The sequence below is a fragment of the Prorops nasuta genome, unplaced genomic scaffold (assembly GCF_024137725.1).
Source record: "Prorops nasuta isolate Cenicafe-Biocafe unplaced genomic scaffold, Cenicafe_Pnas_1.2 PNAS00011, whole genome shotgun sequence".
Lineage (NCBI taxonomy): Eukaryota > Metazoa > Arthropoda > Insecta > Hymenoptera > Bethylidae > Prorops > Prorops nasuta.
In genome coordinates this window covers 3,337,461-3,354,064 of record NW_027116808.1, presented here as the reverse complement: position 1 = coordinate 3,354,064, position 16,604 = coordinate 3,337,461, and the positions used below count along the sequence as shown (strand labels likewise).

Genomic DNA, 16,604 nt, shown 5'->3' with positions numbered 1-16,604 from the left:
ATACAGCATTCGTTGTGTTTTAATTCATTTTTATACCATTGGTTCCTTATGTCATTTTTCTAATTGGGAACTCATTATTCTTTACACCAAAAGTAACCAAAGAGGAAGGATGACACTACAACGACTTATTTACAAATTACATCATAAGATACACAGTAGTAATGTCATATACATATATGCCTATAACTATCTTTTAAGAAGGTGATACACATTTTTTGTCCTTTCAAAGTTTGCTTAAATTATGCTTAATGTGCTCTTTAATGTCGTAAAATTAAAGTAACATGACCTTACCAATATTAGTATGTAATATACATTTAATTTTCAAAATCCATGATTCTAAAAATAATACAACAAATGTTCATTTACTATTATTTGCCATGATCATTTCTAGATTTAAGTAGTCTGTCTATATTGTTATAAAAACCTATTTAATAGAATTATTCTTGGTGTTGAGGGCAGTTAATTGTTTCAATGTTACGAGTTTTTCTGCATTTATGAGTTAAAATTTTAAAAGGTATTAAAAAACTACAGGAACTTCATTCATGACAAAAACATATCAATAATAGACGTCAGGTATATCACAAAAATCATGTGTAATTATTTTAAATCATTATACTATGTATTATTTATAAAAATCAATTATACAGCACTACGAATAAATTAAATTGAGAACTTTTAAAGAATTCTAATAGTAAGGTCTATTCCCTATACCTTCTCATTCTTTCTCATATCTATCATTAACCTTTCAGATAAATTGGTACTGTAAAATGTAAAAAGAGCACAGAAGGTATAGTTAATAAGAATAGACCTAGAGTTTATGTATATAATTCAAAACAAACTCGATACTATCGAACAATTAACGACAATACACTTACTTCTTTATAAGTATTGTAAATAGAATGTCATAGAAAAACAATTTTGTTTCTCCACTATCTTTCTACCGCAACATTGAAACAAGATTGCACACAATAAATACACTCTCCGTTAAATTTAGATATACAAAATTCGTTTTATATAAAATCGAATTAAATTCAAATTTTGAATATCATTACTTTCAAACAAATCAAACATAAATATTATATAATTATTATAATAATTACAAATAGAGCACAATACAAGTAATGCGCTATTCGTTTACATTGATCGACTATACACCATTACTTTTGTACAAATTTTATTTGATTAATTATTAATTTAAAAAAAAAAAAGAATATAATACTTTGTCAAAATAGATTGTCTATTCCGACAAGCAAATAAAATATGTTCTAATTAGGAATAATAGAGACACATTTAATAAAATCCAATGCATCATGAAATATTGAGTTAATTCGTTTGGTACCTAAGGAGTGTGCACTCAAATTTCAAAAACGTATGTCAATGGGTCAAAAATGATTCCTTACCCTATTTGTACCCGTCAGAAATGCTTAATTCTTCATTAGTACTACAAGATAGATCATTAATGTATATCAATGTGTATATGTCTATTGTTACATATTTTCATGATCAAAATAAGAATCATAGTAATTCCCTTCTGATAAAAATATGCAAATACGCAATGTAAGCTACGCAGGTATCGAAATTTGTTAGAGCTGGAAATATTATTTTTCACACCAAATTCTTCAGGTGCTTGAGATTCTTGAAATATTTTCTTATCCAATTTTTACTCTTACATAATTTTCTATATTAACAGTATATTCATTGTTGTACATCGTGAAAATATCTCAAGCAACTGAGAATCTGATCAAACATAAATACTGTTCAATGAAAATTCCGATTTACTCCCTGAATTGGAGAAAATCAATGATATAGTTTAGTAATATGTTATATATTACCATAGACATAAATTTATGTTTATACAGTGACAAGGGTGTTGCATTAAAAAAACACTAATGTCAATGTATATAATCAAGAAGCTTTTGACAATGATATTTATAGTTGGCATCATCCCGTAGAATTATAATTCATTCAATATTTTTTCCAATTTCAATAACGTTATTTGTTAATTACAAAATCTTTGGTACACCTCTATCAGACTTATATTCCTAACTGACTCTTAAGTAATAAGACTAGATGAAAATATATTACTATTGTGCTTGTTGATATTGGAAAATCACACGCTCTCCAAATAACAATACATTTACTACTGGACAACTGATGACAGCTATAGACTTTCATCGAATACAAAGTAGTACCCATTATGAATCAGTACCACTTTAGAAAAATCGAATTTGCAAGTGAATGTTTAATATATTATTAATAATAGATCTTAAATACAAATATGATTATCTTCTAATCCAATGAGTTAAGCAGTCGAACCGTGTTCGATAAAGTAGCAAAAATACAGTGCACCGTGGGATTCAAGGGAACTTTTTTTTACGAATTCCCATTTTTCAGGGAACACGTCTTTTAAAGACGTAGAGAATAATTTAAGCTCTATTTCCTTAACGCGCACCGAAATCTGCTATTATAACCGCTTTTCTCATGCACCGTTGTATTTTGCATATGCCAATGGAAAACAATCAGTATTTCAATCTATGCAACAACAACACATTTATTCGGGACTAGACACTGTTTGCTGTTGTTGGCTGTCTTCGTCTTTGACAACCTCGGCTTGCATCGCCTTGGTTAAGACATTTGCGTCTTTCAGCGAGATTACTTGGAGTACTTGATGTTCTCCAGCTGCGTTGATCATCGTCATCGGATGTCCTTGAATCGTGACTGCTTCAATGCTAGTCTCTCCATTGCCTGGTTCAACTTTTGGTACTTGAACCATTGGTGTCACGACTTGCATCGTACCGTCGCTCTGAATGTTTGCCACCATTGTTTGGTACATACTAGCCGACACTGGCACTGTGATAACTCCGGAAACAGAAACGGGATAACCTGTAACACAGAAGTAGGTGTCCTGTCTGCTGCCCGATATCAGGCATTTCTTTGCATACTCAACTGGAATATCTATTAATCTTTCAAAAATATCTCGTTAGGTTGTGCTCCATTTTTAAGCTATATTTATATGGCCACCTTATATTATTTAACTCCTTTACTATATAATGAGATCTCCAGTTCAGCATACAGATGAATGCTTTGCGAAATTTCTTAATCACTTATACATTTATTTATAATAAAACATTCATACTTCATCAATCTTACATAAGCTAAAGAAAAAATAACCATACTTAATGCAAAATAATAGAGAAAAAGCCAAAGATTTTTATAAATAGTACATTTAATGTACTTGATCGTTAATAAATATTGCAATTGTTTAAATATAAATTGACATCTTACTTAGAACAAAAAATGTGATTTTCTTTAAAGGGGCAGAATGTGTTTAAGCTGCTTGTGAAAAAAATAAAAAGTGAGTTCAGGCCACTACTGTTTGTTGTTTAAGAGCTTGCAGAATACGAAAACGAGTAAATACGGAAAATAATTACCCTTTTAACAAATTAAACATGCATGTCTTATTCAGGCAGCTTAAACAAAAGCTGCGTGACGTAATATAATAAAACATCAACAAAAAATAATCTATATACAGCAGTTTTATTTCTCTTTGTTTATTTAAAGTAAATAATCAATTTTTATTAATATTAAGTGATGAATGTAAAACGAAGATCAGATTCAAACATGACTGTGACGACTTAATTTGATCTAGTGGTCGATTTTAAGAATCCATGTATAGGATATAGGCTAGTAGTATATAATTTTTTCCTTATTCTGTACAGAGTCAATGCACGCTATAATTAAATTACAGATCGTAATCTTTGCCAGAGAAGAACAAACTCATAATTGTACAAAAAAATCACTTCAGTAAAAAGAAATTATTCTCGGATACTGATGAAAACGGTATGTAATCTACAAAATAAACATTATGTACATGCATATATATGTATAAATAAATGCTATTCTTTCATGATATCATTTCCTTTGCGAGTTCTTTTTCATCATGTTGGAAATAAAAATGGTACGACCCGTTTTAACATATATTATATTGATATACAGTTTCGTGAAGAATAGTCGATCTTCATTGACTGTTGCATTTGGTGGATAAAACACTAGTAAGTAATAACATAGAATACCTATATTATTCATACTCCTCTGCATCAAGAGATCTAACAATTCATGGATTCTTAAAGGCACAATTAAGCTAAAGTTGAGCGTAGCTTTTAACCGAATTTGCTGTATGTACAATACGAAATACCACAACTAATCGAACATCTACTTCGTTGCAAAAAGTAGTGGAGCATAACATTTTCAGTAACGGAGCGTAGCAGACAGCATGCAAAACAATAAACGGTCCTGGGCCAATAAAAATGTCACTGCTCAAGTAGTTCCTGGCCGGCGACGGTGCAGAGCCTATAGAAAACAGTTTTACCGTGTCCATCTTCTCCCGTGAGAATGATCTGCCCATCCTGGCCTAAAGTTGCTTCTGTCACGCTGTTTAGATCAACTGCGACGCTTGCACCTTCTGCACCACCTGCTACTTCCGCAAGTGCCTGAACTTCACCTTGACTGGTATGGATCTATATATATCAAAAAATAAATAAAAACAGGTTATTACAATTGCGTGTGTCTGAACATATTTTTCTCTTTAGAAACTTATACTTACAGTTGCTACGCCTTGAACCTGAGCCGTTGTGCCATCTGGTAGTGTAATAATGGGATTGCTTGGATCTACTTGAATGATAGAAACAGTACCGTCAGGATTAGTTATCGTTTGTAGTACGGCTGTTGGGTACTGCGCTGTCATCTGTGAAACAAAATAAGAACAATATTACTATTATTCTATAAAAATAAATATTTTATCATTAAAAAAAAAGTATAATCACAGAATGAATAATATTTGCACAAAAACAAGGAAGTATTATATTATAAAAATATAGGAAATAAACACCGGCTAAATTCAAATAAGGGAAACCAAATACACTACGGAAAACAATTTGTTTATCGAATTATTGTGACTCAAAATGTAATAGAAGTCGTAGTATCTTTTAAGACAGAATGCAAAATTTTTTAAAGACTCTATCCACTCCCACCTGAGTGGCAGTGGCAAGAGTTGTAGGAGACGCGGCAATGATTTGTACTGGCGAAGAGTTTCCCTTAGATGAATCCGAGCTGTTGAGGCGAAGAACTCCCACCGTCTGTTGCTGCTGCCCATTTTGGCCTTGTCCAGATGAATGGGATTGATGAGAGGAAGAGTGAGGTGCAGACTGCTGCAGTAATACGTTTGATTTGTCATCTTCTTCGCTAAAGGCTGGAAGTAAGTCTTCTCTCCCATGGAATTTGTAGCAATTTATTACTATCTGTCGTAAAGCGTGCGTCCAAGAAATCTATGATAATAAAAATTAATTAATATAGTATTAAATAAAATACAATTAGCTGAGTGTAATAAAGGCTAAGTTAAAACAATGACGAGACTTAAAGGATTATATTACCTTTTGTTTTTCGTCCTCGGATCGAGCATCCATACGAACATTCGCCCAAGGAAGCTCTTTCGGCCACCAAGGGGGTCTTGTGCTATCCCTACCCCAGCCTGGTTTACCCCTGCCGGTAGAGTATTTAAGCATCAACGGAATAAACGCTCTAAGCTGTGCTTGTGTCATTTTTTCTACTGGGGTGGGTATCCCATCTATTATGAGGGGCGGTAATTCGTATAAAGATGGATCCTCTTGGACTGGAGGAGGAGCTTGCTGTGCAAGAGCACTCTCTAACTCTTCCATGATGGTCATTCTTAAGTTTTTTACTACGTCTTCTAATGGTTTCGCGCCGAATACTTTATAACTACTATTTGGTTTGCCTGGTGTAGCTACTAAAACTACTGCTTGTTGACCAACTCTCGTTGCAAATTCGTCTATGGTTTGCTGAAAAGAATTTACATACAATTGTTAATTTAATAAATATTCATGAAAATACATAAGCTTGTAACTAACATAGAAAATATCTTATATTTGTTAGAATTCACTTACTCGGAGTTTTCTTAATAATCTATTTTGTTGTCTCTTTCTGATACTGGGATTGGTTTCAAAACTATGAGGTCGTTTGCGCTTCTTCGCGGAAACAATTGCAGCGGCCGCGGCTACTCCAACAGGTCCTAAGTGATTTATAGAAATTGTTTTAAACAAATTTCACGTTACAATCTAGTCATAATAAAAGATACATCAGTGAAATATTCCTGTTGTTATATGTTTTATGTAAATAAATGCAAGTTAGGATTTCATTATCACGATCATGATTATTACTAGTTAATAGTAATATAAGTTTTACTATTACACTGATGCATCAATTATTTTGATTTACAAAACATAAAAATGCAAAAGCAACGATTTATGGAGCGTGCTTGAAATATGAGAGTATTAATTAAAAAAAAATGTATGAATAGTAAGAGCAAATTTGCATAATAGAGGACAAATATATCAGTATGTCAATCATTAAAAGTTTATCAAACAGAACATTTAAATTCTACCCTATAGAATCAGTAAAACATTTTAAAAATAATAAGCAATGTTACTTTGAATAAACAAAAAATTGTATTCAAGGCATGAACTAAAATAAGAAATAATAGCAGCACAAAAGTAATTTTACAAGAAAAAGATCAAGCAAATACAGAAACAGTACACTCATAGTATAGGATGCACACAACGGTGATAGACGTAACTAAAAGAAATCATATTTTATTACTTTCTTCTAAAAAAAAAACTCACTCAATACAAAAGAATAGTTTAAAGAGATAATTTGGATTCTAATTTGAGATTTTACAATAGGATTTTGTGTAATAAAATGAAAAATCACACTCTCAAAAGACATTTATTAAAAGCAAAGTTACTTTGCTTTAATTTGCTAGTTAAGTATAAATTGAAAACTTCTGAAAACACCGCTTTCCTCTCATATGTCAACTAACTTTAGTTATTGCTACATAAATATTTGATAACTTGGAGAATTGTGTATTAGGCTCTTTGCAAAAAGTTTTTCACCAATGTGTATACTTAATCATAACTATGCCAAATTGAGAGCTCTGTAATTATTATATTGATTAAATAAAACTGCCAAGTTGGCAAATTTATTAAAAAAATATGTAATTATGTTTCTAAATCTACTGAAAACTCATTCAATGTACTAGAATCAATGACGTACCCTGATGTTGATTTTTTATTTGCAAGTAAAAACCGTTAGAATATATGTAACTCAAAAGGTGAAAAAGCAAAAAAATGGAAATCACCATTAACGTGTTTGATTTGCCAACCTGCAGCGGCGAGCTGGGCCGTTACGTCGTCATCCATAGCAGCTGTAAGTAGATCGCCTTCCTCATATGCTTCAGACCCACTACTGGGCTCATCGTCATCATCATCTGTAATTCGGTCCATTGTACCAGACTCTGCACTAGGCAGAGACACCATTTTTTTATCTCCGTCCTCCGTTTTGAGTTTTTGGTAACTTCAATTCCTTATCAAGTGTTTCCCAATTATTGGTTCTCAAATTGTTTGTCTACATCACCTAATCCTGGTTTAAAAAAACAATCATATTTTAGTATAGCAAGCTATTACGCTATTACAATTACTAATATTGTCAATGATTGGACTACATCTTAATATTATATTAAATAAGAAAGAAAAGTTAATATGCCATTTTCTTAAGGATAATGTAAACTTCATATTAAGGAAAATCATAATATGAAGCATAAGTTTTCATAGTCATGCTCTCCCTGAGTCATATGTGAAACCCCTCACATCTGTCCCACTTCCCCTATGTAACTTTTCCCCCTGTGCTCAATCCCCTTATCATAATATCTAAACTTAAAGGTCCTTCAATATTTAAGTCATGCAGTCTCCAGACCTTTGAACTATTTTTTTGCAAGCATAAAAGATGAAAATAACAGAGCTTTTCTTTAGCATAATACTATTTAAGAATTGCTCATATGAAGATGAGGGAGGCAGGAGGCACTAAAAATGAAAATAAATATATAAAAAAATATTAACGTAATAGGTAAAACAACGAGTATCGATAAAAGTTATAGAATAAAATTAATAATAGTGTATCTCTTAAATCTGATAAAAGTTGTGGGGTGGTAGCATGGTTCTATTACATAGGAATCAATAAATCAATATGTATGTAAGATTACGAATGTATATAGCGTATAATTTAAAATCTATTTGTAGTGTTGTGTGTACGGGACAAACAAAAGAAAAAAGGAAAAGATAACAATAGGTAGAAAACAAAGCAATTTTGGATGAGCACAAGAAGAAACAAACGATTAAAGCGTAAGTGAATAGCAAGATAATAGAGACAAAAAACTTTACAAGGCGGGAAATATTTGGCTCGTAGCGCGTATACATCGCTTGGAGTGAAATAATCGCGGTGCGATAAGACAAATTTTAAACAAGAAAGCGCAATAATGGTAACGGAAGAATCGCCGCGGTAACGTAAACAGAGAGCTTGTCGATTCATATGGCAAAATAGGGTAGAGAAATCGTTGAGTAGCGTCAGTGGCTGTTTCGCTTCGAAGGGAGGAGATCCGCGTCCGGCTTGAAGTTAGATGGGAAGAGAGCATTGGGAGCGGGGGTAGAAAGGATAATGATAAGAATATAGAGGAAATCGAGGGGGTTGAAATGAAGGTATTTGAAGAATCAAAGGCAAGGGTAAAAGAAAAAAGAGAAATAGACGTGTAGACGATTCTTGTTGACGACAGCCGTCGAAGAGCGTTTATTCGGTGTAGATAAAGAGGGAGGGGCAGGGGGTATACAGGGAGCTGGGAAAGAAACGTGCAGGGACGGCACCGGACAAAAGAGGACGTTCTACACGAGGGAAGACACGAGGACACAGAGAAATGATTCCGGGTCCGGGGCCGCTTTGAAGGCATCGCGGAGGCATGGAGCAGGCCCAATGAAAATCGCGAGTTGCGTACGCACCTTGTGTGTCCCGTGAGTGGTCACCCGCGATCAGGGAGGGCTCTCAGGACTTTGCGTTTGCGGGTTTGCGGGTTGACGCGCGGCGCGGCTCACGCGCCGTCCGTCCCAGAGCCCAGCCAGCCTGCAGACACCGCCACTCTCTCAACTCTCTCTCCTCAACTCAGGCTTAGCTCGGCTCTCTCAGCCGTCACGGTTCTCACGATATCACCACCACGCCCTGCCTGCACTCCGACTCGGACTCGCTCTTATCGCGATTCGCGCTCATCACGGCCACGATACGATATTCACTCTTTGACTCGACTCGCTCGCGCGTCCTCACTTTCTTGCCTTTTCCTATAGTTGGCGGTGGGTCTACACAAGCTACTCTACTAATACTTCTTGCTCTCTGTTGTGTGTGTGTATGTGGGAGAAATAGACATCTTTCTACCTCTCTCTCCCTCTCCCCACTCTGTCGCGCGCAAATGGAAAAGCGAAAGCAGTGGCCGCCAATTCAACGGACCTCTCTAGGTGGATCTGGATCGACTGGATCGAAGTAATGGAATGTTAGCGCGATTAACCGGGCTGGTGAGCCAAGCCACGTCGCGCCGCGGCACAACACGCACAACAACCGCCATGGGCACCATAGCCAGTTTCGCCCTCGCCCGTTTAACCAGGAGCCGTATCGATCGGCTACACGGACCTCCATCTCCACCACACAAACACGCTAGCCGAGCCGCCATCTTGAGCGGGCCTGCGCGTTGCACTCCAAGCAGACGATGCGAAATTGCCCTTATTTCCCGAACGCAACTCCATCGCGCATCTCGACCGCGCTCCACGCCAACTTATCCTATTCCAAAGCAAAACTCCTTATTCGCCACTCACCAGTTTCCGTGAAAATACGCGAAAAGCCAGCAGCTAGTTGAGAAACACAAACGCCATATACATGTATACGGGCCTGGAATAATGCGATTGGTTGAGAAATGCGGGCTACGCGTCATGGCGATCGTCCAAAACAGGCCGCGATTGGACGATTCGACCCTGAGGCACGTGACTCAAGCGCTGCCCAACGACCCGAACCCATTCTCAGCGTTCCTGAAACGATGTTATCATACCTCTATATATAGAATCATCCCTTGGCGCTCTTTTAGTCCCCCCTCACCTCCCCCCTTTTCTCTGTGTATTTAACCTAAACCTAACCTTCTTACGATCACATAATTGTAAACCATACTTAAAACTTACTTAAAATTATAAACACAAATATTTCCTTTAAGAATATGTTTGTTTTCCTTTGACGCGTTTCTTATATCCACTTCTTACGTTAAGTACGTACATCAACTTGTACACTAAAATATTTTCAGACAGTGAGTAAATTTTGGCCAATGTAAAAGTACACCATTATTATTCTCACTATTGACCAGAAGCTTTAAATTTTATATGATGTTGATTAGGCAATATTTGCGTAATTTTTATAATAGAATAAAGTAAAACACTCACGTAATCAGGAAAATATATACTCTTTTTTATTTTTTTTATCTTGTCATAATAAATTTAATAACATAAACATACATTATTAAAAATAATAATAATATAAAATTGTGTAAAGCAGCTTTACATATCACATCTGGGGTTGGGTATTATATGAATTGCGTATATGCTAGCTCTTTTTGCTATTTGCTAATTCGATTTTACAACACTTCTCAATTCTTTTTGTAATTTAAATAAATCTCCCAGATAATAATACCTTATGATAGTTTGCCAGAACTTGTGTCAGTCCGCTTGTAATCTGGCAGAAATTATGTACAAAATGTAATACAGACAATTTTAAACAAGTACAAAAGTCTTCTGTAGCTTATATTAATACCACATTAAAAAAAAATCTCACAATTTTTAAGCCCATGGCTTGTTTTTGTTGCACAATTTTCCATACCATCCAGGCTCGCAAAGGCACGTGTTATCTGGTTGACATGTTCCATTTCTGCAGGCTCTTGTACAAGCAGACCGCTGAGGAGAACGTCTACCAATTTCACAGTGATTTCCCTTAAAACCAACTGGACACCTGCATACATTATTTCCTTTACATTTTCCACCATTTAGGCATGGTATGAAACATTTTGCTGAAAAAATTTATTTATTTTAAAGTACATAAAAATAACTTTTAAACATAGCTTAAACTGTACTTACAAAATTCACAATGTAATCCAAAATATCCTTTAGGACATTCACATGTATCTTTTTGTACACATTTTCCTCCATTCAAACATTTTTCAGCACAAATACCTAGAATTCAATCCAAAAGGAAGTCACATTTAATGTTAAATTAATATATATTTTTACAGGTTTATGGATAAAGATGATGCCTTTAAAATTGCTTGGGACCCGATTAGCCAGCACATCTGCTGCAACATCAACAACAAGGGCAGGAAAACTTTTGGATTCGATTATAAGAGTGGATCATGCTGGTGAATTAGGAGCAGATAGAATTTATGCTGGACAAATAGCTGTTCTGGGTATAAATCAATGTTAATTTTGTATAACATATTTTTGTAGTGCTAGTTTTTAATAAAATTTAAATGCTACAGGTCAAACATCAGCCGGCCCTACAATTCAACACATGTGGGAGCAGGAAAAAGTTCACCGCGCAAAGTTTGAAGAGCTTATTCGCAAACACCGCGTGAGACCAACAGCTCTTGTCCCTCTTTGGAACATTGCTGGCTATGTCCTTGGTGCAGGAACAGCTCTTCTGGGAGAAAAAGCAGCTATGGCTTGTACCGTAGCCGTTGAGACCGTAATTGTCGAGCACTACAATGATCAGCTTCGAACTTTAATGGAAAGCGATGAAGAAGTGGACAAGGAACTGCTGGAAACAATTAAAAAATTCCGCGACGAGGAGCAAGAGCATCACGATACAGGTTTAGATCACGGAGCCGAGCAGGCACCCCTATATCAAACTCTGACTAACGTCATCAAATTCGGATGTAAAGCGGCTATTGGCATATCCAAAGTTATCTAAGATTCTATTTAATATTGTTATTTATAAATAGCTTATTATAAATTATTGTTACTTTTATGCGTTGTGTGGTGGGTTATTATTTACCTCCTTCGCAGTATGGTCCTTGAAAGCCAGGTGGGCAAGAGCAGACACCTGGTGCTGTGCAGTTTCCACCGTTCATGCAATTTGGATAACAAAGAGCTTTCTTGCAATGTGGAGGGCCTAAATACCCATCTGGACAAGGTCCAGGATTTGGTTCTGTAATGAAAAGTAGAACTCGTTAATGAAAGAATGCACATCTAGAGAGTGTCTTTTCACATGGACTTATTTCAACTATAACGTTTTTTTATTCAGAATATCGAAAAAAACTCCTAAAGAAAATGTATGAACTTAAAATATTTTTAAAATACTTTTTTCTATCGTAAATTTTAAAGCTCGTATCATCGTATATTAGAATAAATTACTTTTGAATAAAAAAAATTTAATAGCTATTTGTACACAAATTTGCTAGAATACAGTCGGATTTTATTGAAAAACACATTTTAGTCCTTAATTTCTTATAAGTAATAAGTTTCATGGACCTAAAATATAATAGAAACCTACTGAAGATAATTGAATAAAATTAAATAGTATTAAAAAGATTAATTTTCCCAAAATGTGTGAAATAAGTCTGTTTGAAAAAACATTCCTCGCCTATCCATTTCTTGCTTTTGATCAAACAGAAAATTAATATACTCCAAATTTGTGAAATTTCCTTTCGTTCTTGTTTCAAAGCAGTGAAAAAAAAAACCAAAAATACAAAAGCACGACGTCAGTTTCAGCACTTATTAAGAATACAAGACTCCGTAAAAATTCATGCAATTATTTACTATAATATCAGGTTACCCATGCAACATGGTGTAAGTTTTCCCGGAAGCGCAAATAAATTTTACACTATCTAATTAAAGTTACAAAACAGCATGCAAAACGTGTGCCTTGTAAGAATAAAATAAAGTACTATCGATAAAATAATTTTACAAATAAAAAATAAACTCGCTTTATCGCGGAGCCTTGCGATTCAGTGGAATATACAATCATATTCTACAACGCCCACCCGAAATGAAGCAGATAAGCGTTTTGCATAGAGATCGCATTTAGCAAAAACAGGAATTTCCAATGTGAAAACTGACAAAGTGGCACGAATAATACAGAAAAAATCAAGTTGCTGCTTTTACTCTTCTCTCTTTTGTGCCAATTTATATTTATTTTTCCAATTAAGAACGTACAGCTATATAAAACATCCCAGAGGACAAGCAGTGACCTCGTCGGGACAACAAATAATTTGAAAACCAAATCAAAATAAAATAAAATAGTTAAAAACAAAAAAAAAGGAAACAAAAATCGCAATATTAAAGAAGGGGTAACAAAGCATTCTACCGGCTCTGGCAGCTTATGTTTTTTGCGGTGTATCAAGAAGTGGTACACGCGAAGGCACATTGCGATTGTTAATTAAATAAGGAAACAATCGGGACATTAAGTTGGCGAGTGACATCCTCTCGTGGCAGCTGCACGACTCGATTCTCGAGCGGAGTCCAATCGGAATCGAGTCGAGCTTAACTCTCATTCCTCGACTGATTAAGGGCCCGATTGTTTGCGATCGAGGCATGCAGCAAATTAGCAATGAATTACTGGTGATACAGAACTGTATGTGTGAGTGGAGAGATGGTGATCGTGGGCGCGACTGACGCACTCACCGCGCACGGTGCATTCTTTTCTCAGGCTAAGACGCAGGGGTGTTCCGTTCAAAGGTTTCCCCTTTCGCGTCTCTATCATCAAACCGATGTCGAATTGAGCTATTCCGGAATTGTTTCCGGAACACGGCAGCAAGACGCTAAATTCTGAAAAGAGTATTCCAAACATTATCATAATAAACTCACTGAGAACATATTTTTTATCTTATTCTAACGACGAGCAAAGAATAAAAATATTTTTTCTTGTTTCTACTTCTTAAGCTCGATTTATAATATACAACATCGAACGACACAATACGCTATTTGAAATAGTAATATGAGATAGGTTTACGTTTCTTCAACTAATGTGTCGTGCCGCGCAATTCCAGTAGTGTATTGTGCAGATCCAGCTTTATTTTCAGAGTCAGAAAAGCTAGTTATTTATCAACAGCGGTATAACTGAGCAATTAAACACACAAGAACAGCCGAATTCTCTTACCTTTAGGCCTTTTTGGAACGCGACCTTGCGTTTTGATGGTGATGGATGGAGTTTTGAGAATGGATTCGTCGAAAGACTTCAGTCGATAGAAATTATAAAAGTACTTTTTCACGCCTGATTTCCACGTGAAATTTACATAGGACACTTCACTCGGAATGATCGGCAATTTGCTTTCAAATTCTGGGTCCAGTAGGTAAGAGAGTACTCTACCCTCAGTGATTGCATATATTTCCATTTCGAGGCCTATTCGCACAAACACAATCGACTAATTAGAAGCTTTCATTAAAAAGCATGGAACATAGAAATGATAAGTGTAGCACGCGTGTCAGTGAACTCAACTATGCATTCTCACATCTTTAAAATACAACCTGCAGATTTCTTAACCATAGAGTTTAAAAGACGACAAATTTGCCTAAAGTTAAGTTTTGATCGATGGAAGAATATCTGAGGGACTTTTGGATTAATCGGTGTAATTAAGGGAAACTAAGAAATTCATAATAGCAATGAGATTATAAAATAAAGAAAAAGAGTCGATAGAATAAGTAGACGGATAAAAGAAGAAAAAGAGGGGATCTACTCACCGCTGAACATCTTGATTTGCTGTTGATCAATCCAGAGGGAGATGTCGCCGGTTGGCTTGTGGCCGTTTCCGGATCGGTGGTGATGTCTCGCCGATGCGTTGTCCAGGAGCAGAGCGATCGTCACCGAGGCCAAGGCGGCTGAAGCCCACTGCATAATTATCAACGATACGCCGTGCACCGCCAGGTGTTGTTGCAGTTACACCGCGAACCAACCCCCACCGTCGGTTCGCCTGCCTCTTTTCCTACCTGTTGTATTCCTCCTCTTTTTCTCTTTCTCCACCACCCCTCCCCCTCCACCAGCTCCTTCTCCTGCTCGCGCGAGCTTATGCTTGTCGAAGCGTGCGCCTCCGTTTGTGTCCTCTCTATACTCTCTTGTTTATGTCTGTCGAGTAGGAAGGAGAGGGGGGAATTTGACGGAAGTAGTATTGTATTAGTAGTATCGTAGTAGTTTAGTAGTAGTAGTAGTAGTTAGGGTAGGTAAAAGAGCGCGCGCCGCGCGAATTGCGGCGTGAAATTTGGGAGTTAACGGGTGGGAACGGGCGTGATAGGTTCTCGCTGCTGGTGCTGCTGATGCGCGTGAGACTAACGACAACGAAGTACGGACCACGGAGTGTACGAAGTACGGACTACGGAGGGAGTACGGACGAATCCAGCAGCAGGCTAGCGCTTGCTCGATCGCTCAAAGATCTCGAGGGAGCAGCTTCAGCTTCGGTTCGGCTTCGCCTTGGCTCGCCTCGCCTCGTTCAGACCAGCCCGGTCCACCACTTTTCTCTCCTCTCTTCTCTCTCTCTTCTTTTCTCTTCCTCCTCTCTTCTATGTCTCGTCGGTCTCGTCTCTCGTGCCTCGTAATACGCCGAGCAGCCCGCTCGATCTACTCGCTCTACCTCTTCTACTCTCTGCAGTAGCTACCTTCGAACCAGTGTTTGAAGGGAGAGAGAAAGAAAGGAAAAGAGAGAGAAGTTTCTCCCTCCGTTTGGCACTCGCTGCACCGCACCACACCAAACCGTACCAACAAATCAAAGCCAGCAACTCGATGCAACACATCTTCTCTCTCTCTCTCTTTCCCGTACTACAATTTTTCGTGAGAGGTTAGGATCAATCGGTGAGAACTGAAAGGATGATAATAGTGTTGATAGTAATAATGATGACAACGATAAATGTACAGTAAAATGATGATGAAAACATCCCAACTCTGGGGCAGCTACTGTACGATTTTTGCTTCTGTTTTTTCGCCCACTTAACGAGATACGTATCTCGCAGGACAAGAGTGTGAGGATAATGTTACCTGCACAGCAAACGACGAAATCAACCCCCTCTACAAATCTCTAACAATATGTTAATTAATTTTTACTTCACTTAAAACCTGATGCATTTGTTTTGGAATCAGTAAATCTTTTTATTATTTTTTATTCCAGATATATGGAGATCCCCTCTTTTTTTACTGGTTTATTGGATTGAGACACGGTACAAGACATGGTCTCGTAAAGTAGAATAACGATTTTATTGAAACACCTGAGTCTACGGATCAACACCGGACCTTCGAGCAAAAGCGAATAAGAATTCGAGAGGCCCTTTAATGGCAATTTACGAGCTCTTAACCTATACAGATCTTTGATCTCAAACACTGTATATCGTGGATGCACGAAAATCAGAATTCGAAATTGCAAATAAGGCAACGAGAAATCGAAGGAAGGAACCAGTTTTTAATATCTTTGACCCCGCCTTCTTTCTTTCTCTCTTTCTTCGTTCCTTCTTTATTTCTTCTTCCTTTTCTTTCTTTCTATCGTCTCCCACTTTCTCGTTCAACGCGAATGGTACTCTACATCGATAATCAGGGTTTTATAATATATTCTAGATTTTGCCAGTTTAAAACGGTCGTCCTCGGATGCTTCTGTCCACAACTCTGATAATTGGCGGACAAAACGTTGAAGAGAGAGAATATAATCACCA

At 36.6% G+C, this 16,604-nt stretch overlaps 3 protein-coding genes across 6 annotated transcripts; 1 reads left to right on the top strand and 2 right to left on the bottom strand.

Moving 5' to 3' along the window:
- Positions 1–12: 12 nt before the first annotated feature.
- On the bottom strand, positions 13–9,744 carry ewg (DNA-binding protein Ewg). 3 transcript variants are annotated; one of them, XM_066733696.1, is made up of 8 exons: positions 8,898–9,744; positions 7,211–7,491; positions 5,961–6,085; positions 5,430–5,855; positions 5,031–5,324; positions 4,604–4,744; positions 4,370–4,517; positions 13–2,883 (listed from the first exon to the last, which is right to left on the bottom strand). In XM_066733696.1, exons 2-8 carry the CDS (start codon positions 7,386–7,388, stop codon positions 2,552–2,554), a joined length of 1,644 nt encoding a protein of 547 aa, XP_066589793.1. In that variant the 5' UTR covers positions 7,389–7,491; positions 8,898–9,744; the 3' UTR covers positions 13–2,551. The 3 variants fall into 3 exon arrangements, with proteins under 3 accessions (XP_066589793.1, XP_066589794.1, XP_066589795.1); XM_066733697.1 differs by having other exon boundaries at positions 7,235–7,491; positions 8,898–9,743; XM_066733698.1 differs by having other exon boundaries at positions 5,133–5,324; positions 8,898–9,739.
- Positions 9,745–10,261: 517 nt separating this feature from the next.
- On the bottom strand, positions 10,262–14,938 carry LOC136777428 (protein shifted-like). Of its 2 annotated transcripts, none has more exons than XM_066733708.1 (6): positions 14,655–14,938; positions 14,074–14,316; positions 13,548–13,742; positions 11,971–12,123; positions 11,058–11,153; positions 10,262–10,990 (listed from the first exon to the last, which is right to left on the bottom strand). In XM_066733708.1, the coding sequence occupies exons 1-6, from the start codon at positions 14,806–14,808 to the stop codon at positions 10,764–10,766; spliced, it is 1,068 nt and encodes a 355-aa protein (XP_066589805.1). In that variant the 5' UTR covers positions 14,809–14,938; the 3' UTR covers positions 10,262–10,763. The 2 variants fall into 2 exon arrangements, with proteins under 2 accessions (XP_066589805.1, XP_066589806.1); XM_066733709.1 differs by having other exon boundaries at positions 13,599–13,742.
- On the top strand, positions 10,858–11,943 carry Coq7 (ubiquinone biosynthesis protein COQ7, mitochondrial). Its single transcript, XM_066733712.1, has 3 exons — positions 10,858–10,975; positions 11,213–11,383; positions 11,456–11,943. The coding sequence occupies exons 2-3, from the start codon at positions 11,227–11,229 to the stop codon at positions 11,884–11,886; spliced, it is 588 nt and encodes a 195-aa protein (XP_066589809.1). The 5' UTR covers positions 10,858–10,975; positions 11,213–11,226; the 3' UTR covers positions 11,887–11,943.
- Positions 14,939–16,604: the final 1,666 nt, after the last annotated feature.